Here is a 25,616-nt window from a genome sequence, read left to right as displayed (position 1 = left end):
GGTCACAACTTTTATCAGGATCGCGTTAATTTGGATATCTCAGCCATTACAAAACCAATTCCTCTTAGAATTGTATGCTCCTTTATATTTCATAAGATATTTCATTACCTCACAAAATCACCGTCAAAAATCGTTGAAATCCTCAAGCCCAATCTCAACGGAAACTGTAGCATCCTTTTATCTCTTACTTACTTAGAGTGGAAGTACGAAATTAAACAAAGCAAGTATTAACATCTGTAATTTGCCCAATTTTGTGATGAATGAAACGATCCTATTTGGGGGTGATAAATCCGAATCTTGGTGATTCAGCTTTAGCATCCTTGAGGGTTTTGAAATATTCAAGATGGCACAGTAAAATAAAGGTAACTCCTTGGATAGTGCCCAAAGTTACCCCTATCAATCATAAAACGTATTATCCACACGGCCACTTACAAAACATGCATTAACCCCAAGGCGATTGCAGTTATTGCAATGAAAATGTACTTGATTTTGAAAAAAAAATGTCGTTCGGCCGTCTAGCATTGACACTTTTACTCCCATGAAATGATAATGGCATTGACAGCGGAAACAATTTTCAACAATACCTATAATTAGGCCCCTAAAAAAAAAAAAAAAAAAAAAAAACACACACACACACACACACACATTCAAAGCGACCTACGAGGTCAGGAACCCGAAGTTATCACGGTACCCTCACGGCCCGGTACAATATAAGGCCTACATTAAACGAACGCGAATACAGCAGCTTTAAGCGTAAAAACCTTTTAAACGTCTTGCTTTTATTGAAAAGCAGTTTTATTTCCATTAATATGCCATGGAAGTTACGGTACAGACATTGTTCTTCAATATCTATCATGTCTATGAAGTGAAAATGCTTCACATACGAACAATGTGGCAGGTGCCAAAAATTACCCCATCCCTAGGCAGTGTAACACAAGCAATAATCATGTACCAACGCAAATACACATGTTTCATGGGTACATGCCCTTAAAAGGTCATTCCTGTCCTCTAGCAAAGACACTTTTATTTCATGAAATTTAATGGAGTTAATAGAAGACTGCCTTATACCCCTCGACAAGTGCCCACGGTAATTACCATTATCCTATAACGCACAATACGATTTGCAATCGAATCAAATTTACTATTGAACGCTTTTAATTCAAATGAAAATTCTACTAATTGTATTGCAGTGATCTATTGTAAAATCGTTTTCAAAACTTAACTTTAAACGATTTCCCCCCAATCATACCGTTTGAGAGTTGGAATTCCTTACCAAAAATAAAGAAGCCGCTTTTAGTCTTTATATGAATCAATTTATTGTCTTGCATAGCTGGTTCGTTTTTAAGCCATTTTTTATACAACATTGATATTTTAAATATGAATTATTCCAAATGATTTCATTTTCATAAATTTTCAAGTTGTCAGAATGCATCACTCTGTCAATATAACGTAATTCAGCCCATGGACATGATGGAGTTGGCAATCCCAATAAAACATTTTGGTAGCGAATATATATTTATCAAAAATAGTACCAATAAGAAAACTATTTCGCACTACATAATGATCATAGTAATGATGTACTCCCTAATTCATTCATCAAAATCGATGTAAGTATACTTTCGTGGGAGGTCATCAATGTTTATAATATAGACAACCAAGAAAATTTAAGAGATTTCTTTTCCTCATGTAGGGTCCTACGTCAATCGAACATGAACCCATACATTGAAGGGGATAAATAGAATAATCTCTCTCGACTCATTCTCCCTTCATTTTTAATTCGATAGAATTCAGCAGATATTACATCTACTTCTTTGACTTAACTCTTAAGCGTGGTATATCATGTATCTTATGATATTGCCAGTGGAAATTGTAAAAATTTGATGATTTTTTTTTCTCTCCGGTAATATGTCAAATTGTTCTTCCTCAAAGGTTAATTATTTTGATTTATCCTGCCTCAATTAACTGACAAGCTTATTTCGTTAAAGACATTTGCCATCGTGTAAAATACAATAGAACAGTAAGATTTTCCATTGGTTCTACTGACCGATTCAAAGTACGTAATACTATACAGTTTTTCATCAAAACCCGTGGTCTTACTGTACTTTTCCTCGGAGGCCATTTACTGACCGGTAGTGATATCTCCAACTCGATTTTTACTCTTCCAATGTAGGAAAAGTGCCTTATGCTAAATTGTCGCTAATTAGATGCATTATAATAGGGTTTCTCACATCTCCTCCACATTCTCATCATGATACCAATGGCTCCGTTAGCATCTGCTCAGATGCCACTCTATAAAGGCCAGTACCAAAGTATCTTTGGTGGGTTTTTTTTCTAGAGTGTGGCTTAGCATAGCAGTAGTGCGACAATCTCTTATATTTAACTAACACTCCTCACTAGCATTGCTTCACTCTCTTGGCATAATTGAGTGAGATTTAACGCTGTATGGCGCATGTTTGATACTTCGTTGGTGCAGTTGTAAGTCCGCTGACGCCCTGCAAGCTTGGCTGGGGTTGACCGGGTGGAATTCGAAACTCAAATCGCTGGAATAGATAGGTGAAGAAGAGATAGATCTCCATTTTGGCCAGCTGAAGTCCCAGACACTCCCGGCGACCTGAGCACCCAGCAATCGAGATAAAGTGACACAGAATTAAAAGAGTTCAACTTACAGGGAAATGGCTTATGCCATACACAGATGTATTCGGCCTATTTTAATTCTTGGTGTTCTTATCTAATACAAATGAGACATTGCTATGAATCAGTCTATTATGTAACAACGCCATTGGAAATAGATCGGATAGATGTATGATAGATATAATAATAGTATGTGATGATATAGACAGATGAATAAAGAAACAAGTAAATGGATGAATCAACAAAAAAGAAAATAGTTGAATAACTAAATAACTATAATCAAAGATAAAGCATCGTCGCAATTATAAAAGCCCAAAAGCATATTTTATGTAGGCCTATACCATCAGAATCTAGCAATATCCAAAGACAGACAGACTCATCTGCATGATAATTAGTGGCTTGTTGGAGCGTTTACTGAGAAACGACAAAACAAACTAAAGAGAGAAGTTGGAACGGGAAGAGCTCATGGTTCCATTTAGGGTGTCGTATTCTCTTACATTTCATTGTGGCAATAACTCTATTTCGCCTATATACTGCCATTTATGCTACACGATGAATATAGATGATAATGTGCATGTTTCTGAGAGTGAATGGTTAACAATGTGGAATGCTGTGGGGTTTATCACTATTTCAAACCCATACATTGTATATTCAGGGCTCGACACTAACTTTTATTTTTGGTGGCCCGATCGGGCCACCAAAATCATGGATTTGTATTTTTGGTGGCCCGAAAGTAATATCAGGTGGCCCGAAAAAAAAATCAAGAAAAACATAAAAAAAAACTAAATCGGTCCTACTAAACATAGAAACATAAATACAGTGTATAAAGCATTCATGAAGTAATACAGGTACTCATGTCCAAAACAAGTGGATAGAAAATTCAATCATCTTGCCGTTATTCTGAGTTCTAAGATTTAGCAAAGAGGCTTATATATTTAAATTTTATGCTATTTTCGTGGTCAAAACTTCCGTTTGAAATGAGAAAGTGGGAGCATTTACAGACATTTGTAAACATCCGACATTTGTTTTAGCATTGTAAAGAGCCGAAAGTTACCGTTATTCGTTTCTGATTGTAAAAGCAATCATCCAACACTTACTAGTATTTTAGCACCTTACGGAGCCGATTGTTACCGTTATTCGTTTCTGATTGTAAAAGCAATCATCCAACACTTACTAGTATTTTAGCACCTTACGGAGCCGATTGTTACCGTTAATCATTTTTAAATGTAAAAGAAAACAACCGACATTCATTTTAGCATCTTACGGAGCTGAATGTTATCCCTATTCATTTCCGAACGTGAAAGCAAACATGCGCTATTCATTTTAGCATCTAACTGAACCGATTGAAACCGTTAATCATTTCCAAATGTAAAAGCAACAATCTATTATTCATTTCCAAATTTAAAAGCAAACATCCGGCATTTATTCTATCATCGTACGGAGCCGAATGTTATTGCTGTCCACTTCCGAAAGTGAAATGAATCATCTGACAATGTTACTGTTTTTCATTTTTGAACGTCAAGGCAGACATCAGACATTTAATTTTATTTTACCATCACACGCAACTGAATGTTACTGCTATTCATTTCGAAATGTAAAAGCAAATATCCGACAAAGCATCATTCGTATGGAGCAGAGCGTTACTGGTATTCACTTCCAAACGTAAAAGCAACAATCTGACATTTATTTTGCCATATTCAAGAGCCGAATGTTATTGCTATTTACTTTCAAAAGTAAGAGCAAACATCCGACATTATTTTATTTAATCATCGTACGGAGTTGAATATTATTGTTATTCATTTCCGAACGTCAAAGGGATCATTGGACGTTTATTTTAGCATCTTACGGAGTTGAATATTATTATTCACTTCCGAATGTCAAAGCAAACATTCGACATTCATTCCAGCCGCGGAGCCGAATGTTATCCCTATTCATTTCCGAAAGCAAAATCAAATATCTGACATTAATTTTAGCATCGTACAGAGCTGAAGGTTACCATTCTTCATTTCCAAAAGTATAAGCAAACATCCGACATTTATTTTAGTATCATACGAAGTCGAATATTACCGTTATTCATTTCTAAAATAAAAAGCAAACATTGACATTTATTTTAGCATCTTACGGAGCCAATTGTTACCGCAGTTCTTCCAAAATTAAAGGCAAACATCCGACTTTTTTTTTTTGGTTTCAAATTCAAATTTCAAATTCAAGTTTATTCCGTTTCTCGACAGTATAAAAATAACATAACATACATCACTCTTTCTTCAGTGATAAGAATCGTACCAAAAAAAAAAAACCAAAAAACAAACAAACAAACAATCAAAGTGAGTTTAACAGAGTAAAACAGTACTTGTATACTTGCAGTAAAGATACATTACAATGCCTGAAGTAAATTAAAGTAAAGTTGAATATCAACGTACACAAGGCGAAAAACGGAGGGACCCACTAATAAGACGAAGCTTGTAGAGTGTGGGCCCCTCAGGAGAGAAAGAATCAGTGAAAATATTGGTAATAATTATCGGCATCAGGACAGCAACGAAAATGTCTGAAGCAACAACAGCGAAAATAGTTGTAACAGCAGAAAAAAAATAGAGAGAAAAAAATGTTTAAAAACATTGAGAAAATAGAATTAGAAATGGAAGCCCATAAAGAGTCAGACAGAAAAGGAAGAAAAACACAGTTGGGCCACCAAAATCTTCATTTCTGATATTTTGGTGGCCCGACGTGCGTTTTTGGTGGCCCCGGGCCACTGGGCCACCGTTAGTGTCGAGCCCTGGTATATTCATGAGACTCCAATACGTTTCGTTGAGTTGGTTTTTTTTTAATTGTGTGGAGACGGGTGCCGAGCAAAAAAGCAAACGTGCCTTCTGAATGTCAGGTTTCTTTGATATACGAGCAACGATTACATAATTTCATGAAGTTTGACTGCACTCGTTACACCGAATCAATCAAGACGAAGATTTACTGGTAAGATGCACTTACCAACGCCAAACGGCATCCACGCGTCACTTTTAATGACAGTTTTTCCGTCATCAGACAGGAATCGCTGCGGCTTAAATTCCTCTGGATCGGTCCACTCCTTGCTGTCATGGTGAACAGCCCAGATGTTAGGGATCACGATGGTTCCCTCAGGAATGGTGTAACCAAACAGTGAAGCATCGCATGAAGTTTTGTGGGGCAATAGGATGGGAAAAACTGGTTTCAGGCGCATCATTTCAAGTACGGTAGCCTCGCAGAAGGGCAGATTCTTCTTGTCGCTCAGTTTTGGCTGTCGTCCTCGCCCAACAACACTGTCCAACTCGGCCTGTACCTGTAGGTTCACGACAAGACAAAAGCACTGTTCAGTTAAAAGTTGCATACAGTTATGTTTCCAAATTTATCATGGGGAATAGGGTTCCAAGGTGTTAGAAGCAACATTCTTCAATGTATACATCTGTATACATCTGTACTATCAACTTTGACGAACTTTGACGAATTCACTCGCACTTGCAATGTTGTGTGTAAGCATACCGTCCCCTCTAGCAAGAGGCAAAAACACTCTGTCCCTCAGATAGGATATAAAATGGAGGTCCCGTGTATGAGAGAGTAACAACTCACGCACGTAAAAGATCCTGCTTCATTCATTCATCGCAAAGAGCAGGGTGTTTATCCCGGTGAGGTGGTCCCACCTCACATCCAACTGGACCCCATGGAAGACCAGCTTAACGTAGCTGAATATGGGCTATCCAGCCATCTTCTCAGATGGAAAATGAACAAACAAACAAACAAACAAACAAACAAGGAGAAATCTTAAAGGTAAAACATAGTTCTCGTATCACGCCTGCAGAACTGTCAAATTTCGATCCTAAATGTACACGTATGCCTAAGAAATGTGTGGAATAACGCTGTAATAACAAGATATTTGTTGGGTAACTACGAAAATGCGAAATATTAACCAAAAAGGTTCGCCGAAGTAGCAATATTAGAACTTACTCGATCGGAGTTAGGTTAACTCGGCCCCCGCCCTCAAAGCGAGGCCGAGTTGCCCCTCTGGATTGTACAGTGCTGTACTACATGGAAGCGCTCGCGTTCTGGCTGGTCCAAAGAGATTATACCACATCTCTTTGCTTTAACATGAACGATTGCCCCTATTGAAAGTCGCCCTGAGAACATTTCTCCCCCATCCTATAGTAGTGGAGTCAGATACCGATGAAAGAATAATGGGCATAATAATTGTTAAACTTCGTTTCTTCAGGGAATATTATTGATGTGTTTTTAGTCAAAGACAATGTCATAGCACATGGATAGCAAGTTACGGGTGAGAATATTCACGCTTCCATTATTCTATTCCTTTAACAAGAGAGAGAGAGAGAGAGAGAGAGAGAGAGAGGGAGGGAGAGAGAGAGAGAGAGAGATGACAAGCAGGACTTGCTAGACAGCTTTGACAAATCTTTATACACCTCCTCATCTAGAAGAAATCCCCTGCGTCAACACGCTATTATACCTTTCTAGACCTTACCCTTGCCCATCGCATGTATATCTTCGAAAATACCTATCAAGAAAACCGACTAAAAAGTCCTGAGAGTTGGGATATTCTCGGATATATATCTAATGACAGTGCATTACAAACCAACAAAAAATCGCAAAGCGGCCCTGACTTAACATGAGGGCTCAAAATATGTGACGTAGGGCAATCTACTAGTAGTTAATTTGTACGGGGGTATCTCACTGAGCTGCAAATATTTGCGAGAGTAACGAATTCTAGGGAATTTCAGGGTTCGTTAACAGTTGCAATTCAATTCGTTAACAATTGCGATCACATTCTTAAACAACAATTTTCATTGTCATGAACGGTTTTTCTTGTCGCAAAGAAATTTATGTCAAAATTTTCTTTGCGACAAGAAAAACTGACTGCGGGGAATGAATTTGCCTACATTGGTGACAAGCTCCATTCTCCTGTCTAATTCGTTGAAACGGTGAAGGGCTGGATTCCTATAGCTGGATATATTATTTGCTGGATCATCATTCACACATTGACTGGATTCTACACGTGTCGCTGTTGATTTATACTTTGGATTTTAGAGTAGTAACCTGTGCCTATTGATTAACATCGGAAGGATCATTTCATCGGTGCATCAAGGATCATTCATCTATGCATCAAGGATCATTCATCTATGCATCAAAGATCATCTGTGGACATTTCAAGGGGATTGCAAGGAACTTGCGATGATTCCATTCTACTGTAACATAATGTGCAAGTGATTGCATTGCTATTCTGATGTATAGGTAATGGTGTATGATTGTCCAGCTTGTCTGTACACGAAATATTGTTAATAAACTGCCTGAACATTAGTTTATTGGTTCTTCTTATGTGCGATCATTCTCAGAGTAATTTTGGTCGTAACAATGGAGAGAGGGTAAATACACCAACACCGTCATTTCATTTCCACTTTCTAGCCAAAGTGTATTTACGTAGTTTGCAAACAAGTGCAAATAGCATACCTTTCGTTGTACATCTGGGTAGGTCATTAGGTAGGGAATCATCCACGACAACGTCAACGAGATCGTCTCCAAACCTCCCGCATAGAGATCTAGTACGGACCGCCAGAAGTCTTCCAGAGAGATCACATCAGATATGTCATGAGCAATGAATGCGTCTACCAGGCTACGAATGTCGCTCTTCTGAAATGTGTCGCGGTGACGATGCATTTCTGAAAGAATAAATTCCTCGATTCCGAAAAGTTCGTTTGAAACTCACGGCACCAAGGGGTGTAGAGAAGGAAAGAGAAGACGTTCACGGGATCAGAATCCGATACGCTGGTGAAGAGCCTCGCTATCGAGTCTACTACCTTCCGATATTCCACGTCATCGTAATCGAATCTCTTACCAAACACAAGTTGGCAAATGATATTCGGAGATGCCTTGTTGAGGTACTGCAGTATTTCGATGGATTTACCTTGGGTAGCCTCGATTTCATCACCAAGGTACTTTGCCTCAAGGTTGATTTGAGGTTCGAGGCTTTTCTTACCCATGCCAAAAGCCCGGAGAGTGACAAGGCCGAATTTTCGGAGATCACTCCAAGACTTCCCATTGCTCCATACCACGGAAGCTGAGAAATGATAATCACAAACCACCAAACAAACAACATGTTTATTTCTAAACGTATCTGTAAATCTTTCTCCCCATGCATATGTAGGCCTGTTTTTCTCTAAAAAGTAATGGTAGTACATAGAAAAGGTTCAAGCTTACTTTGAAGAGTAGAGTATTATGATTGATAAATATCCATATATGTCGGTGTATAATATATATATATATCTGATAAGATATTTCAGATTCCTTCGTTTTTATCGAGCATTATTGTTCGTCAATAATGCAAAATATTATGTCAAGGTTACATTTTTCTCTGATTCAGACTGTAGACAATTGGTAGAGGAGACATTTGAGGGCAAGGATATTTCACATACATCACGTGACTGTGAGTGACAATGTGTCATGAAAGCGTGGTAAAACATTACAGCAAATTTGATACCTTCATATAGCAATTTGAATGCTAGAGTCACACACGGCCGGATTTCGTACCGGGTCCATAATTCAATGGTTTTGTTGGATCTGTCTTCGGCCTTCGACACTGTAGATCACAGATCGAATTCTTGTCGATACTCTTACAATTTTGGGTATCCGGGGACAAGCTCTTGAATGGTTTAAATCATACTTATCACACCATTCACAGTCTGTTCTTTTGAATGGTGTCACATCGTCCTCAAAGCCATTAGGCTGTGGTGTACCTCAAGGCTCTGTTGGTGGGACCACCCGTTTTTCTATCTATATGATCGGTCTGCAGAAAATATTTCAAAGTCATTCTGTTCGGTATCATCTATATGCAGACGACATACAAGTTTTTGTAGCTTTTCCACCGCATCAAATCCAAGCATCTCATGCACTGCGCTGCCTATAGCATCATTGATATTGATGCTGGGATGAGGTCTTACTCATCGCTTCTAAACCACAGCAAGTGTGAATTTATCCTTTTTGGTTCTAAATCTCACTTGAATAAGTTGGATATTAATTCCATTTCTATTGTAGGTAACAATATCCCTCTGTCAAAGTCATGTCGCAATCTGGGTGTTATGTTTGACTCTCACATGGCTATGTCTGATCAAATCACCAACATTTCTAAATCAGTCTGTTATCAATTGCGCAATATTGGTTTTATTCGCAAGTATTTGACTCGCTCTGCAACGGAAAAACTTGTTTATTCATTTCTTTCTTCACGCCTTGATTTCGGTAATGTTCTGTTTTTCAATCTACCAAACTCACAAATTGCCCAATTACAAAAGCTACAAAATGCCGCTGCACGTATCGTTTCTTCGTCAAGTAAACGCAGTCATATCACCCCTCTCCTAAAGAGTCTTCATTGGTTGCCTGTATAGGAGCGTCTAGGTTTAAGGTACCTTTTCTGGTTTATCATGTTATCGAGGGAACAGCTCCTGATTACAATGTTTGTTGTTTCGTCAATACCAACCTACACGAACTCTTCGATCCTTAACTTCTGGTCTCTTACATATTCCGTTTTCTAGGAAATCTTGGGGGGGGGGGGGGAGGGGAACGAACTTTCGCTCACGTTGGACCAACACTGCGGAATTCACTTCCTCGTGAGCTGAAAGACTCAAGCTCCATAACATCTTTTAGGAGTAATTTAAAATCCTATTTGTTAAGTAGTGTATTTTGAAGACAGACTTTCATGTCTTCTTTTTCATCTTTTTCTATTACAGTGTATGTACTTGTATTTTCAGTCTTTTTGCTTTGATGTAAAGCGCCTTGAGCATTTAATCAGAGTGGAGAATGGCGCTATGGAAATTAAATGTATTATTATTATTATCATTATTATCATTATTATTATTATTATTATCATTATTATTATTATTATTATTATTACTAGTAGTAGTAGTAGTAGTAGTATAAGGAATTAAAACCGTATCGACCCGGTTCGAGCCGTAGAGACCCGCATTGACCCGCATCGTAATGCATGTCAATTCCTGATGGATTCCAGGGGCTACGATACGTCGGTGACAAATTTTTGGTCATGTTCAAAATTTTCTCACGGATTTCAAATCCGTATTGATATCCGAATTGACCCGGTTCGAACCGCACTGACTCGCGTCAACCCGCTGCAACCCGCAGCGTAAAATCGTATGGACCCTTGCCGTATGCCGCATTGTCTTCAATGCAACGGATGACGACAAGGTTTACATCCGGGTCGGTACGGGTCGAAGCGGGTTGGCACGGGTCGATAGGGGTCGAAAAGGATTCAGTTAAGGATTTAAAAAGCGAATTTTTATACGGTTCGATACGGTTCAATACGGCCCTCTACGGTTCGAACTGGGTCGATGCGGTTATAATTCCTTGTGTGACTGTAGCATAAATTACCCTCCATTCTGGGACTATTCCGGCTCATTTTCACCCGGATCAAATCCGTTTTGTCAAACGGCCGTGTGTGACTAGCATATGTAATCAGTCGCCAAACGTGCAAATTAGTTAAATAAGTGAAGAGTTCTTTATTTTAAATACTGAGGAAACGAGATATGGATAAACAGATTTAAATATCATGACTTACAACTCTTGTTCTTGCCAGGAATGCCTTCCAATATATATTTTGGAACAAAGCGATCAGAAAAGACCTCGCCGTTCTTTAAGAGAGCCTGTCTGATGGAGAGTTTGTCATTCAAAACAACGGTCAGGTACGGTCCTCTCCGCAAGCTGAATACGGGGCCGTATTGTTTGGCGAGATCCCGGTACGTCTCGTGGCTCGGTCGTCCGCCAAAGCGGTAGCCTACAAGTGGTAAGGACCACGGACCAGGAGGCAATTTTTTTTTCTCCGACGAACAAGCCAGAGAGTCAGCATGAAACTGCACAGTCCGACGAGTAGAGCCGTTGAAATAACTGACATGTTTCAATCTTTGGTATCCCTGTTCTGGCATAAAATCAGAGAGCTTGTATCCAAATGCGACGTCACGCTACAAAATGGACTTCGAAGCCTTTTCGTTCATCGTTATCAGCAAAGAGCGTAGAAACCTAAGAGCAAGGTCCGCAAGGAGCGTTAACACCTTGCCGAGAGGGACCGTTTTCCCGATTTTACACGTAAACGGACGTACTAGTACGCACTGGAGCCCAACGGTGGCCATTTTAGGATGCCAGTCTCTGTAGACCGATTCGGGTTCGTTGAGGGCAGCAGACAATTTGTGGCACTGGGCACTGAAATGGGCGCAGCCATTAGCTCAAATTGCGGTGTCCTAGCCTACCCCCCCCCCCCTCCTCTCCCCCACCCCACGGCCAACATGTTTATCGCGCACTTGTAGCAGGAGTACGCGCACTTGTAACAAAGGTTCGCGCACTAAGCAAGCGTTCGTGCACTCAGTACGAGACGCCTATTGGCTAAAACAACCACGCATCAGTTCTTCATTCCGTGCGCATGCTAATGTAGGGAGGGGGGGGGGGGGGTCGGCCGGGACACCGCAGTAATGGCGCTGCCCATGCCGATAATACACAAACCGCCTCACAGAATCGGTCTATAGATCGTCTGGAGCGTATATATGTACTTGTATCACGTAACCTATACCGAGTCTGCAGAGTGAATTCTGCCTCCTTTTTTTTTCTTCTACGGGACATACAATGTTTCAGATGCATTTAGGACCTTTCTGTGTTATCATACAAGAGTATCATAACAAAAAAAAAATTATTTTATCTTCTGAAGTATGTTATGGAATTGAGGAAATGCCCTTTACGTTCCAAAATATAGTCCCTCAAAGTTTGAGCTAACTAATGAAAGTATTCAGGTCCATTTCTGTACTCATAAAGCACTCCTTTTTGTTCTCTCTCCCTCTCCCTCCCCCTCTCCCTCTTTCGTCTCTGTTACCTGGTCGTCTTGGCTGTTAGTAAACCCTTATGTAACATTATTTGAATAATAAGAATATCGATTCCATCATTCATATCCTCATGTCGTTCGTTCCTGAAAGACATGATTGACAACTTCAGCGACACTAACCCAAGAAGGATCGTGCTGATGGCTGATACATACGCTTACGAAAATTACAAAAGTGAAAAAAGTCTGCACTTACGAGTTTTGAAGCCTCCATTAAAAAAAAAAAAAAAAAAAAAAAAAAAAAAATATATATATATATATATATATATTACGGATCTGTTTTATTGTTCCCCAAGAAATGTTATCATGGAATAATAGGACATGTATATGTAAAAATACGGGGAATAAGCGGATGAGCTAAAAACATGAATGATACTGAAATTCTCTTCATGCCCCCCCCCCCCCCGCCGCCCTAAAGAGAAAGTGGAAAAAAGAGAAGAAGGAGGAGGAGGAGGAGGAGGAGGTGGAGGAGGAGGAGGAGAAAAAGAAGAAGAAGAAGAAGAAAGAGAGGAAATGAGAGGGGGAAGTTGAATGGGAGAAAGAAAGTGCCTTCAATAGCATGAGCACAGTTCCCTCGTCATTCTGTACATAAACACAACATGGCTTTTAGGAAGGCCTACATTGTATCGGTCATAAATTAGTCCGAGAATATTGAGGGACTACATTTGGAAATTGTATTTCATGATTAGGCAGGAATCCAAGTTCTAAAAAATTATGCTATAATGAGGTCCCGAATACATCTTACCATGCCCCGTGAAGAGGAGAACTGAAAGCCGTGACAAAAATACGCCCTCTATCGATCACCCAGCGGTTTGCTTCCTAAAATGACGCCCGCGCCTGAGCGAACTACTCAAAGTACTCCGCAAAGTCGGGAGAGTGTTCTCTCTCTATACTACATTGGTTATCAGGCTATTAGTTATTCAACAGTGTTTTCATAGTCTTATCTTTCACACGATTCTTACAAGCACATGCAAGAGAAAAAGGCCACATGTGATATCCATGATATCAATTTAGGTATGTTAAAGAAGTGGACATTGCACTGATTATATTGAATACATCAACACAGCTTTGTCATAGGTACGTCAATAAAGCATTATGCAAGTACTAGTATACTTTTGATCTAGTTAAGGTGATGTGTTAGCATGCTTTATCTTTTTATTTTGCTACCTCTTCAAACGCTATTTCCTATTCCGTTACTCCCATCTACAGCACGTTGATTGTTTCCATTATCGTAAAGTTTTGTCTAGGCAAAGAACGTTGTGACTTCACGGCAAACGTTTCGTCACTAGTCCCTTTAAAATCCCTTCTAAGTGATGGATAGTAACAAGAACAGTCGCTGTAAATTATGTAACGCATGACAGTTATTGATTGACAACATCGGCAATGGTATAACACCCTTATGGCATAGAAACAATGTCAACAAAGGTACATTTTATGCGGACGGATGGCATCGATTGATCATTAAATCACGTTTACGTATGGTATAAAACAAATTAGAAACTCTAGAAAATGAAAATAAAAAAGAGAAATATTATAAAGATTAAGCAAATGTACCCATCAATATCTTTTATGAAAAATATGAACTCAAAAAAGTGTTTACTTTCTTCTTTTTTTTTCGCTGACAGTATGTGTATGATTATAGCTCCAGCTTTAGGGAAATGGTAAGTCCATGATTACTTTATTAAGGAGACACACACGACCTAAGGGAGACAATACACATGTATTTCTGTCTCCTCAACGTTTCGACTGTATTATATCCCATTCAGCTGCATGCGTTGCTGCTGACATGCTAATGCACACAATGTCTCTACAAAGCTGGATCCATGGATATCAATATCTGTCTAGGTACAATATATATATATATATATATATATATATATATATATACTCCTAGATGGGTCATTTGGAAGACATTTCCATTTGTTTTATATGCAAATTTTAAAATACATGTTCAATGGCAATTTACGCAATGGAGACACGAAAATTGTCTCCTTAATGACCAGTTGTCTCCCTAATGAAGACACTTCCCCCCAATATGTCTCCCTAAGGTGCCAACTAGGGATATATATATATATATATATATATATATATACTGTATATGTACACGTATACACGTATATTCATATATACATAATTATATGCATATACACGAACCAATGCACAGTATAACAGAAACAATACATACAGTACAAAATTATGTTTTTTATTTTTTGGGGTCACGGTACATGCATGTATGTTAATATACTAAACGTAGTATATTATTTGTGCCTACAGCAACATCAGCAGAAAGCTTGACAATAGAGGTAATTTTATTTTCTTCTTTATTCAATGTAGTCTTGAAAACCTCATGTATAAGTAGGTAGTTACGTATTAAAAGAAATGAGCATAAAACCGTAAAAAAATAATTTCCATGTGAATCATTCCCAAATGATTCGTATTACACAGTTACAAAATGCAATGAAAGCCCCTATCACATGATCAGGTTCATTGCTTTTTCTTTGATGATTAAAATGCATTTACGAGTTCTACATAACTCCGCACATCATTGTATATTGCAGTTTGCTTAAAACTACAGTGAAATACATATCGCATTAAATGTCCAAGAGGATGCGATAGTGAAAAGTATGGTCAGTCCTGATGTTCCTGTCATAAAACTTACGAAAACCAGGTTTGTAAAATAGATAAGTTATACAACCGTCAACCCTGTCTCTCCGTCGTTCAAAAAATCATAGTAAAATGGAATCTCGTCAACAGAAAACAAATCAAGGAGAGCATGTAAAGTAAATGACATGATATAAGAGACCGGCATTTATACCTATTGATTATCTGATCATCTCTTCTTTCTTATTTGCCATTTCCCCCTTTTCCTTCTTTAACCTAGTTTACGTGTTCATAATAATTATCTTTTCTTAATCAGAATGCTGCATTTTTCAAAGAAATTAGCCGGGTACCACTGATATAGAAACATATTGTGTGTACAAAGATGCTATAGCAAAAGTGATCAACTGTACATAGAAATGATGAATGGTGGCGATGAGAGCGTTATAGAAAACTAAGACATTTTTACATCTTCAAAACTCATGTTCATTGTGTTCCCATAGTCTTGATTGGGTAGCAGCTGACAGATAAAGTAAAACATTTCATGCATAATGTGTGTCTTTACTCATCAGTTTGCGAGTGAATCTCGATAAGAATTCCTGAACATATTTTCTTAAAAAAACAACATGTATTATTCACTTTATAAACTAAAGACAAAACGTCGAAATAACTGCCGGCAGTTCAGACGAGTGAAAATAACAGTAATTGACAACGTCGATAACGGTATAGCGGATACTGGTATAGAAACAATGCCAGCAGGGATGCAATTATCATCTGAAAAGATGACACAGTTTGATCACTAATAAAAATATATATAATCATACATACATACGTCCATGTCACTTTCAAAAATGATACCAAACATATTACAAACTATATAAGAAATGAAGCTGTCAGTCAAAATCACCGGTACACCTACCAAACCAGCTGCGTTGTCAGACATTACGGTAAATTACCATAAGGAGTACGCCGTGTCTGGTCTCTATTTTTAACTTACGGCATAGCTACTGTGACTGTGGCAAGATTGTCAAGACTATTAAGATGCCCATAGCTCCCTGAGAATATTCTTGGATCTGTTCTTGGTCCACGGTGAACGCCCCCTCCAGCTTTAGATGGTCCATGACGTCGGCAAAATCAAAAACCTCCCGAGGATTCTCGAAGTGTGTATGTCTCATGGCAATAACGATAAGGCCACCTGTGTTAATGGCAATTATGCAGGACACATAAAGATCCTTGCCATGTGATTGGATAAATGCGGGTCACATGTCAGTTATTCAGAAGAGTCAGCTATCCCACGCTCACTCGATGGCAGTGCATTTGGCATCTAGTGAACGGCAAATCAAGGTGTGTATCGTAAAGTATTGATGCATGTGCGCCAGATATAAATTTAGGTCTAACCGTTAGTCCTCCTCCTACCTAGCTAGGCTTAGTCTAGTTTTGGACCCTTTTTGTCGATTCTTTTTTCGCCAATTTTACGTGTTAAGCAGAGTGATGGCGCGATCCCGAGAATTGCTGCCCCGAGTCTATTTTGGTCTATACCAGGCCTATATCGTGTGTTGTATAAACCAAATATTCAATGTTTCCATTCGTGCGACGGTTCGAATATTACATTCGGTGCAAATTTAACTGTTCTACTTAACTCCGCTTCGCATCGTTGAAAAGAACGTGCACGCTCATGTAATATTCGCAACCATCGCACTCATAAACAGTTTGTATATCAATTTATATTCCACATACTATACGAATATTGCTATAGGATTGGCTAAGAGCCGATTGCGTGATAAAGCGTAGTTTTGCCCATCACATCACCTGAGAAGAAAAGTTCGTTACACTCTATGATGATAGTCATTTCGTTTCGCTGATCTCTTAGTCCACACAGTCCTAACGCGCGATACAGCTAACAATTTTGAGTAGGTGGGAAATAAAAGTGCGTTGCACTGTGGTCTATCACTTGACCTAGGTCAAGTGATAGACCACAGTGCAACGCACTTTTATTCGTTGATACGCGCGGGGCGCGGAGCAAATTCGTTGTTTTGTTATTTACGCGCATACGTCTAAAGTACACTACGTAGCCTAAGCCCTGAGGACACCCTAAAGCCCGCCGCACACTACACGATTTTGCCCCGATTCACCGGTCTTAAGACCTTAAGACTAGAAGTGTGACGTCACAGTCTTGCCATTTTCTAGTCGTACGACTGGGTCCTAGCGCCAGTCGTAGAGATTTGACATGTTGAATTTCTACGACCTGGTCGCACTGCGCGCGCTTTACAGTCGTAAGCCTACTCGTATGGTTCGGTCGTATAGTGTGCGGTGTCCGGTCGTACGACTGGTCTTTAAGACCCAGCTTGGCTTAAGACTTTAAGACCAGTCTGATTGTGTAGTGTGCGGTGGCCTTAAAGCCCGCCGCACACTACACGATTTTACCCCGATTCACCGGTCTTAAGACCTTAAGACTAGAAGTGTGACGTCACAGTCTTGCCATTTTCTAGTCGTACGACTAGGTCTTAGCGCCAGTCGTAGAGATTTGACATGTTGAATTTCTACGACTGGTCGTAGGCTTTCAGCCATTCACAATGCAGTAAAATGCAAGCGCACGCAGTGCGCACTGCGCGCGCTTTACAGTCGGGTAGTATAGTGTGCGGTGTCCGGTCGTACGACTGGTCTTAATAAGACTTTAATACCAGTCTGATCGTGTAGTGTGCGGTGGCCTTTAGACAACTAAAACGGTTTCAGATGTGAAATATCGAGGACCCTAGATGTGGAATATAAAGCAAATAATCAACTTTTAGTTTCAGGCAATGAGACAAACTATCACTTCCTCGGCGATCTGAATGTGTACGCTATCTTTCCTCAGCTGCGCTTCGGAAAGATAGCTACATCCAGATCACCTCGGAAGTGATAGTTTGTCCAATCACCTTCACCAACGTTGATTATTTGCTTAATTTCACCCGAGGGCAGTCAGGTCACGATTAATCATGATATACAACAGCGCTTGTGGATTTGATTAAATACGGCGTGTTCATTTAATTCAACATCTATTTTTTTCTTTCATGGCAGGAAATACGGTTAGGAAAAACAACTCTTGCTTGAGAAGCAATGGATTTGATATGCTGAAAGTTGTGCTTAATGATTATGTGAACTTTCGAAATTGTAAAAGCAACGGCGAAGAGCTAATGCCAGTTACAAAATGTAAACGCAGGTGCGAGTATATGCATTACATGTAATGTCACGTGTCTTTCACAACAAATTAACATGTCAGAGTACTGCTACTTGACATATGTTCGGCCTAAATTGAACACAAATGATGTTTTGGGGGTTGGGAAAAGTGTGGAAAGTGTTTGGGAAAAAACACTCACACACGTACACACAAACAATAGAAACTGAGACGATTTTTTCCTTTCGTGAAAAAAAAATTGTTTTCTTTTGGATTTACTGATATGGTTAGTTTTGCACGTAATAGGTGAGGTGAGAGAGGTTGTTTGTGTGTGTGTGCGTGAGTGTGCGTGCGTATGTGTGTGTAAGCGATCCGTCACCACGGTAGTACATGTACCATGATGCTGCCTTGTTTGTTTCAAGTCGAAAACAAAACAGAATTGCATTAATGTAAAGATTTAATTGTATCATCATAATTCACGTGTACTTTGTAAATGCAAAAGAAGTTCTGTAGTTAGACACGACTGGGGAAAATAGGACAATCCGTTCAAAAGTTGTGAATTATAATGTTTCGGCACAGTCACTGCTGGATGAGAAGACTACTACAGTGTATGACGTCACATGCCTAGAACGATATAAGGAAAATATAAAGAGAACTTAACAATTAGTTTATAATTTTTTTTTTAAGTGCTCATTTCCTCGACTTGTCACTGCCATATGGGAAATATCATCCCCCTGCCTTCTGAAAGAGGCAAGTCAAGTGTTCTTTTATTATGAGAGGAAGTGAAAATATGTTAAATTTTCTTTATATTTTCTGTTCGTCATTCTACACAATCAATGTAACATCACAAGAAATAGTTGTCTCTCATCCAGCAGTAATTGAGCAGAAACTTCAAAGATTTATAACTTCTGAACGGACTGTCCGATTTTCCTCAAACTCTCCCTGATGATTTCAACTAATATGGCTGCATTCACTCAATCCACATTTCTATAAGGGTGAAATAGTCCTTTAAGAATTGAACATATTAGACTAATTCAAATCGACATTAATGTGCTTTATTAGCATCTGAACATAGCCATTCTCATCTTAATATTGATCAACTTGGCATACATATCTTGTGACCAATGTTTACCTGGTTTAACCAATCGCACTAGCTCCTTGAGACTGCTTCCATCGCAATGGCCGGCTAGAAACGCACCACTCGACACAGCAGCGTCAAAGGAATCTAATTCGGAAGGGGTAAAACATTCACATCAAACAAATCACACAAAGCCTTTAAGTCAAACTAGGGGGGGGGGGGGAGCTGGAAGAGAGAGGTCAAACCACATAATCACTGCAAAAGTTGAATGATTAACTCCATTCTCTTTTCTTGGAAATAATTATAAATAAAGCTGGTGAAATATAATAATAACACATTTTAGATATTCTTATTATAACTTCAAAAATATTTTTGTTAGGTTTCACTGGAAATTTTTCGCTATCTGATCATGGACTATAATTAAATACGTTTGTACATTTTTGCGATCAATTTCTTCATTTTGTAACATCGTGACTTAGAATTTGCAATTAAAAGGAAAGCAAACCCAAAGAGGAATGTGGATTGAGTGAAAGCAGCAACATTCACTAGTAGAACACATCAGTGAAAGTTTGAGGAAAATCAGACAATCGATGCAAAAGTTATGAATTTTTAAAGTTTTGGTGTAGGAACCGCTGGATGAGGAGACTACTAGAGGGACGATAATATTAAGAAAATACTGTATAAAGAAAATTCAACAAAAATTCACTTTTCTAGCATTATGAAAGAGCATTGACTAACCAATTTCAGAAAGCAGTGGGAGTAACTGCTACTCTTAACATATGTCAGTATCAAGCTGATGGAATTTATAATTTTCATGAAAAAATTTTGCGGAATTTTCTTTATATTTTCTTTATATTGTTGTCCACTTATACATCATAACTTCTGATAGTCTCCTCATCCAGCGGTTCCAACATCAACACTTTGAAAATTCATAACTTTTGCAGGGATTGTCCGATTTTCTTCAAACTTTTACTGATGTGTTCTACTAATGTTGCTGCTTTCACTCAATCCACATTGCTCTTTAGGTTTACGTTCCCTTCTATTGAATCGAATGTTAAAAGGATCGTATAATTTTGGTTGAGACTTAATTTCAGGTTTCTAACATTTTTTTGGTGAGATAATAAGAAACCTCTGATGAAAACAAATATGAAAGAGCATGTAATTCCATGAGGAATTCAATGTTCATGTGATGAAAATTGGTTTTGAAATGGCTGAGATCGATTCTAATAAAGTGTGGGACCCACCTTTTATTACGATCGCTTTGTTTTACTTTGTTTTTGGATGTTTCAGTCATTCCGTACCCGATTTTCATCAAATAAACTATAAATTCTTCTTAAAATGGTATGCTCTGTGCTATTTCATAAGTATTTTCTTGGTATCTTGCAAAAAGTTAAAAGTCCAATTCTCATCTCCACCAAAACTGTACCACACCTTTAATTCTACTAATAACATCCACAGCATCATGAACAATGGCGTTACAAGAGCACCGATAACTGAATCATTATCGACTTTTGGGGGGCTCACAATATACATGATAAATCATATTTCCCAAATCTTGTGCTTTCCTTCACTTGTCCGCTTCCGCTCTGAGCGATGACCTAAGTCATGGCCTTATGCGTATCCTTAACAAATATTGATTTCCTTCATCCAAGATATCAAGGTATTGCGTTATCCTGTATTTATGAGACCAAACTTAATTCATGGGACAAATATCAAACCTTGGATATTCATTTTTGTAGCACCATTTTACGCAATCAATATTCCAAGCTCGGTAATGATTGCCTATCAGTAGTATCTGCACTTTTTTTTTCCTGCCAGGATTACACTGACTCGTCTGAATTTGGAATTCGGAAGCATGGATTTAGACATAAGAAATGGTACTCTCTAGAAAGAGAAGAGTGAAAATAATCACTCTTGATGGAGTGAATAACAGACAAGAGTGATTTTGGAGTGAAATTGGGGTGAATTGAGTGAAAATGATTTTTCACTAATTTTGGAGTTGGAGTTGCAGTTTATAAGATCCCATATACTTTTATGTGACTTTGAGTTAACTTTAACAGATATATTTGTAAGTCTTTAATTGATATATTGTGGACCCCTATAGAAACCAGCTCTGCTGATCAGGGTGTTTCATCCCAAAAAGTGGCAATAAATTCAATTCAATTCCATTCAATCTTACAACATTATGTTGCAGAGTACGTCACTACATTATGAAATTTAACACTGGATTGCCGCGGTCTTGAAGAATTCTCGTGATTTACTAACCGTCTTTCAGAAGGAGTGGTGTTGGTCCGATGAAGCTCTTGATCAGCTCCGTGTAACATCCTTTTGATTTGCAGACGTCGAGAAGCTTCTGAGAAGGGTCGACCGCGCAGATGTTGGTAAAGCCGCTCTTGCAAAGCTGGATCAAAGAAGGAGTTAAGTTACTTTACCCGATATTACGTCATAGAATGCAGTTGAGAGACAGCTTGTGTAGCTCTGGTCACAATATTGATTAATTTATAAGTAGAAGTTCAGATACAGCACAGTAGACATCCGGCAGAAGTTAAAACTGGACTCAGCATATGAAGTTTATTTCAACTTCCGAGGCTCTTAAAGTATGCAAATTGGATAAGGCAATTATGTTATTCAGTTCTGTTTTCAATAAGACCGTTTCTGTAATGTTTATGATCTATGAATGTTTATTTTCCTAAGCATTTCATTCGCCTGTTCCCTTCAATGAAGCTTTATAGGCAGGAATTCACTTAATTGTTGCTAGGTTGGGCAAGTCTCTGGGGCAGACTTTACGGTTGTTATGGGCAACCTTTCAAAACATAGCAGGCATACAATTTGAATACATTACCGAAAATCACATCTTTCACATCTTTCAAATTATGATGTCATTTCTAAAGATATGTAAAATTGATTTGAATTGAATTGAATCGAACTGAATTGAATGGAAGTGGAATGGAATTCGCACACGTCGCAATTGTGAATTGTGAAAACAATTTAATGAGCTCAAGATTTCGGCAGGATATCCTCATTTACGGGATTTTAGAAAAATCCCAAAATGTACACATACACATACACACGCGCACGCACACACGCACATAGACAGACAGACAGACACACACACACACACACACACACACACACACGATATGACGCCTCAGCGTTCACTGACCTCCTCTCCGACGAGTCCCGTACCGGCGCCGGCGTCTAATATTCTGGCATTCTTTTTGTCCCCGAGCAGGGTGTCCAGCTTTCTCGCCACAGCAGTCGGTCCTTTGTAGCCGGCATCTTCATGAATCTTCGAAACAGAATTAGGCAAGGTTTTCCTTCAATCACTATCAAACATTATTATCATTGGATCATGTAAAACACTCTGCTTGCCGTATCAAAGTTAGGAGCAGCAACAACAAGATCAACCACAAAATAAATGAAAGAAGAAGAATGAAACGTAAAAAAGGGGGCTTTTGTCGAAAACGACGACAAACGCTTTAATACCTTGCAACATTATTATGCCATTCAATGGCAGGCATTGATGGACGAAAAAAATGAATTCGACCTTCTCGTTTTATATGTTTTCCATATAACATCATCGGCTTCGTAAATGCATACTCGATAGCAGCACGATTACTATGCCACGTCATCAGGGCACCTTTCCTGCTAAATACATGCCAATACTCAATTCTCCACTTCTCGAGCTTGAAAGGGTTATACGCCAGGCAAGGATTTTGTTTTTGCTATTAAATGTAAATCACATCTGATTAAATCACAAATAGTCTATTTTCATATGGAATTTTCTTACGACTCCCCTAAAGGACAATGTCCACGCAGTCGACTTCTGGTAATATCATAGGTCTGCCTGGTACATGGTCCGGGAGCTATAGACCCTAGGCAAACAATGTCTACGATTTTCACACTAGGCAAAAAAAAAAGGCCCACAAGCTGGACATTACACCACGGGGCTTTATCTACATTCTACATAGCGTCGTGCTTGCAGACCCCCCCCCCCCTTCTTTTTTTTTTTTGCCTATAGTATCGAGCTGATGGAACTTTATTTCCTAGTGTCGAGCTCATGGACCTTGTGATCCTAGCATCTACAGCTCGGGGGCTGTATGACTCGTGTGTGTGTATGTCCAGTGGACCTTTTTTCAATGTCTATCTTTGGCTGCGTTTATCAACTCCTTTTCTCGGCAGAAACAGGTTATCCAAACAGCTTTCTAGAAATTTTTACGAGTTGATAAACGCAAAGCTGTTTTGAAAGCCCTTTAGGAAAGCCTTTTACGAAAGGGTGCGTTTATCAACTCTCCTTTCTCGGCAGAAACAGGTTATCCAAACAACTTTGAAGGAATTTTCACGAGTTGATAAACGCAAAGCTATTTTGAAAGCCCGTTAGGAAAGCCATTTCGAAAGCCCCAAATTTGTGACGATCCAAACAGGTTTCCTAAACAGGTTATCAGAAACCTGTTTGCAAAAGCCTTTCGAATTGATAAACGCAAAGTTGTTTTGAAAGCCCTTTAGGTCGCCCTACTCCGGTTACGCAACCATGCGTTTCCGGTTTCTGAAAAGACGCGCGCCACGTAAAGTGCACACGAGTACGTGTACACAGGTGTATACATACAGCTGTGTGTAATGCACGCATATGCTTGGAACAAGGAGGTGTTTCTTTCACCAACAAGGTTTAAGAAATAGAGTAACAACAGTTTCATTCCCTTTGATCCCATGTCTCATGCCGCCACTCAGAAATATTTGAAGTATGTGCTAAACTGGAGCTGCCTCACAGATAGGAAGATTGATTCATGTGGCATTGTATCATGACTCGTCACTCTCAAAGGAAGACAAATGACTTTATGATGGTAACTGCTTTTCGCCGTCCCTTCTTAGAAAACAAGCGGCACATTAATAGTAAAGGCAGTCAGGGCTTTGAAAAGGACTCTCGAAAGGGCTATGGAAAGGGCTTTCGAAAGGGCTATCGAAAGGGCTATCGAAAGCCGTTTAAACAGGGGAAAGTTGATAAACGCAGCCGACGAAAACAAGCGGCACATTAATAGTACAGGGAGTGGACAGGGCTTTCGAAAGGGCTATGGAAAGGGTTTTCGAAAGGGCTATCGAAAGGGCTATCGAAAGGGCTTTCGAAAGTCGTTTAAACAGGGGAAAGTTGATAAACGCAGCCTATGATAGGCCGTATGACCCGTGGGTATCGAGGTCGTGGGGTGACCCTTTCAAATAAACCATCTATGGGTGCAGGTGGTTGTGTCCGCGAAATGATAGCTATATCTAGGTCTAATAGAATATGACAGCGTCTCAACGATCGTACGCGTAATGTAGGCCTATAGCACCCCTATTCTGAAACAGAGACGAGTAAAACAGATCAGTAGCCTCCGTGTGTCAGTATGTCCTTGGTATGCGTTACACTCTAATGAGAAGATTCTCGTCCGCGTGTCCAGTGCAGAATGTATCTTCTTCAGTTGCATGTGTAATTTAGGCCTGGTTTAGGTTTGATATGAGTAACAAAACGCACAAGAGGACATGGTAAAAAGTTGCATATTTTTAGATCACGTACACTGCAAAAAGTCCGGTGTTAAATAGTGAACACCGAGCTGGTGTTAAATTTTCGGTGCTCATTTATGGTGTTACATTAACACCTCCGGGTGTCATTTCCAAATATAAAACTGTTTTTTGAAGAGTTTCTTAGTAATTGCACTTCTTGTTGATTTTTAATTTAAACAAGACGATCAAGAATTTTACATTAAAATACTAGATTTTTGAAAAAATTTGAAAATAAATTTACACCACAGTAACACCACCTGGTGTGGTCTCTTATTGAAGCTGGACGGGTGTTAAACCATTGATATTAACACCAACAAATATCAAATCAACACCATGTGGTGTCATTTTTGAATTAACACCAGTACAGTGTCAAAATAACACCAGTGCAGTGTCAAATTAACACCACGAAGTGTCAGGTGAACATTTTTCAACACCATCACAGTGCATTTTCTACACCTGTGGGTGTGGTCCTCTACTGAAGTTTGATCGGTGTTAGATTTAACACCCATGGTGTTAAATCTAACACCAATGTTTTTACAGTGTACCACTACAAGAAAAAAAAAAATCGTTCCACATGCGCATTAGGGAACCCTGGATAATTCAGCAAAAAACCAGTGTCTACAGCTTTGACATTGTGTTTTAGAATGACGAATCCATCAAGTTTAAGTTTGACGCCACTCTACCTGGCCATGACCCAGCTTATTTCAAGAAGGATGAAATCT

General features: G+C 39.0%; 2 protein-coding genes across 2 annotated transcripts in view; both read right to left on the bottom strand.

Annotated features, from left to right (window-relative positions):
* Positions 1–2,432: 2,432 nt before the first annotated feature.
* On the bottom strand, positions 2,433–16,070 carry LOC139708587 (cytochrome P450 2U1-like). The gene is made up of 6 exons (XM_071620525.1): positions 16,052–16,070; positions 11,225–11,440; positions 8,369–8,719; positions 8,113–8,222; positions 5,614–5,941; positions 2,433–2,611 (listed from the first exon to the last, which is right to left on the bottom strand). The coding sequence occupies exons 1-6, from the start codon at positions 16,068–16,070 to the stop codon at positions 2,433–2,435; spliced, it is 1,203 nt and encodes a 400-aa protein (XP_071476626.1).
* Positions 16,071–16,099: 29 nt separating this feature from the next.
* LOC139708586 (methyltransferase-like protein 27) overlaps positions 16,100–25,616 on the bottom strand; it is a 41,444-nt gene continuing 31,927 nt past the window's right edge. Inside the window, exons 2-5 of the mRNA XM_071620523.1 lie at positions 22,523–22,648; positions 21,625–21,760; positions 19,414–19,506; positions 16,100–16,322 (exon numbers count right to left, since the gene is read on the bottom strand). Coding sequence (XP_071476624.1) covers positions 16,132–16,322; positions 19,414–19,506; positions 21,625–21,760; positions 22,523–22,648 — 546 coding nt within the window. The 3' untranslated portion in view covers positions 16,100–16,131. The remainder of the gene's footprint in view (positions 16,323–19,413; positions 19,507–21,624; positions 21,761–22,522; positions 22,649–25,616) is intronic.

This window comes from Diadema antillarum, unplaced genomic scaffold (genome assembly GCF_040938485.1).
Source record: "Diadema antillarum isolate AM-2024a unplaced genomic scaffold, OU_Dant_1.0 seq00001351_RagTag, whole genome shotgun sequence".
NCBI lineage: Eukaryota > Metazoa > Echinodermata > Echinoidea > Diadematoida > Diadematidae > Diadema > Diadema antillarum.
This window is presented reverse-complemented; position numbering and strand designations above follow the sequence as displayed.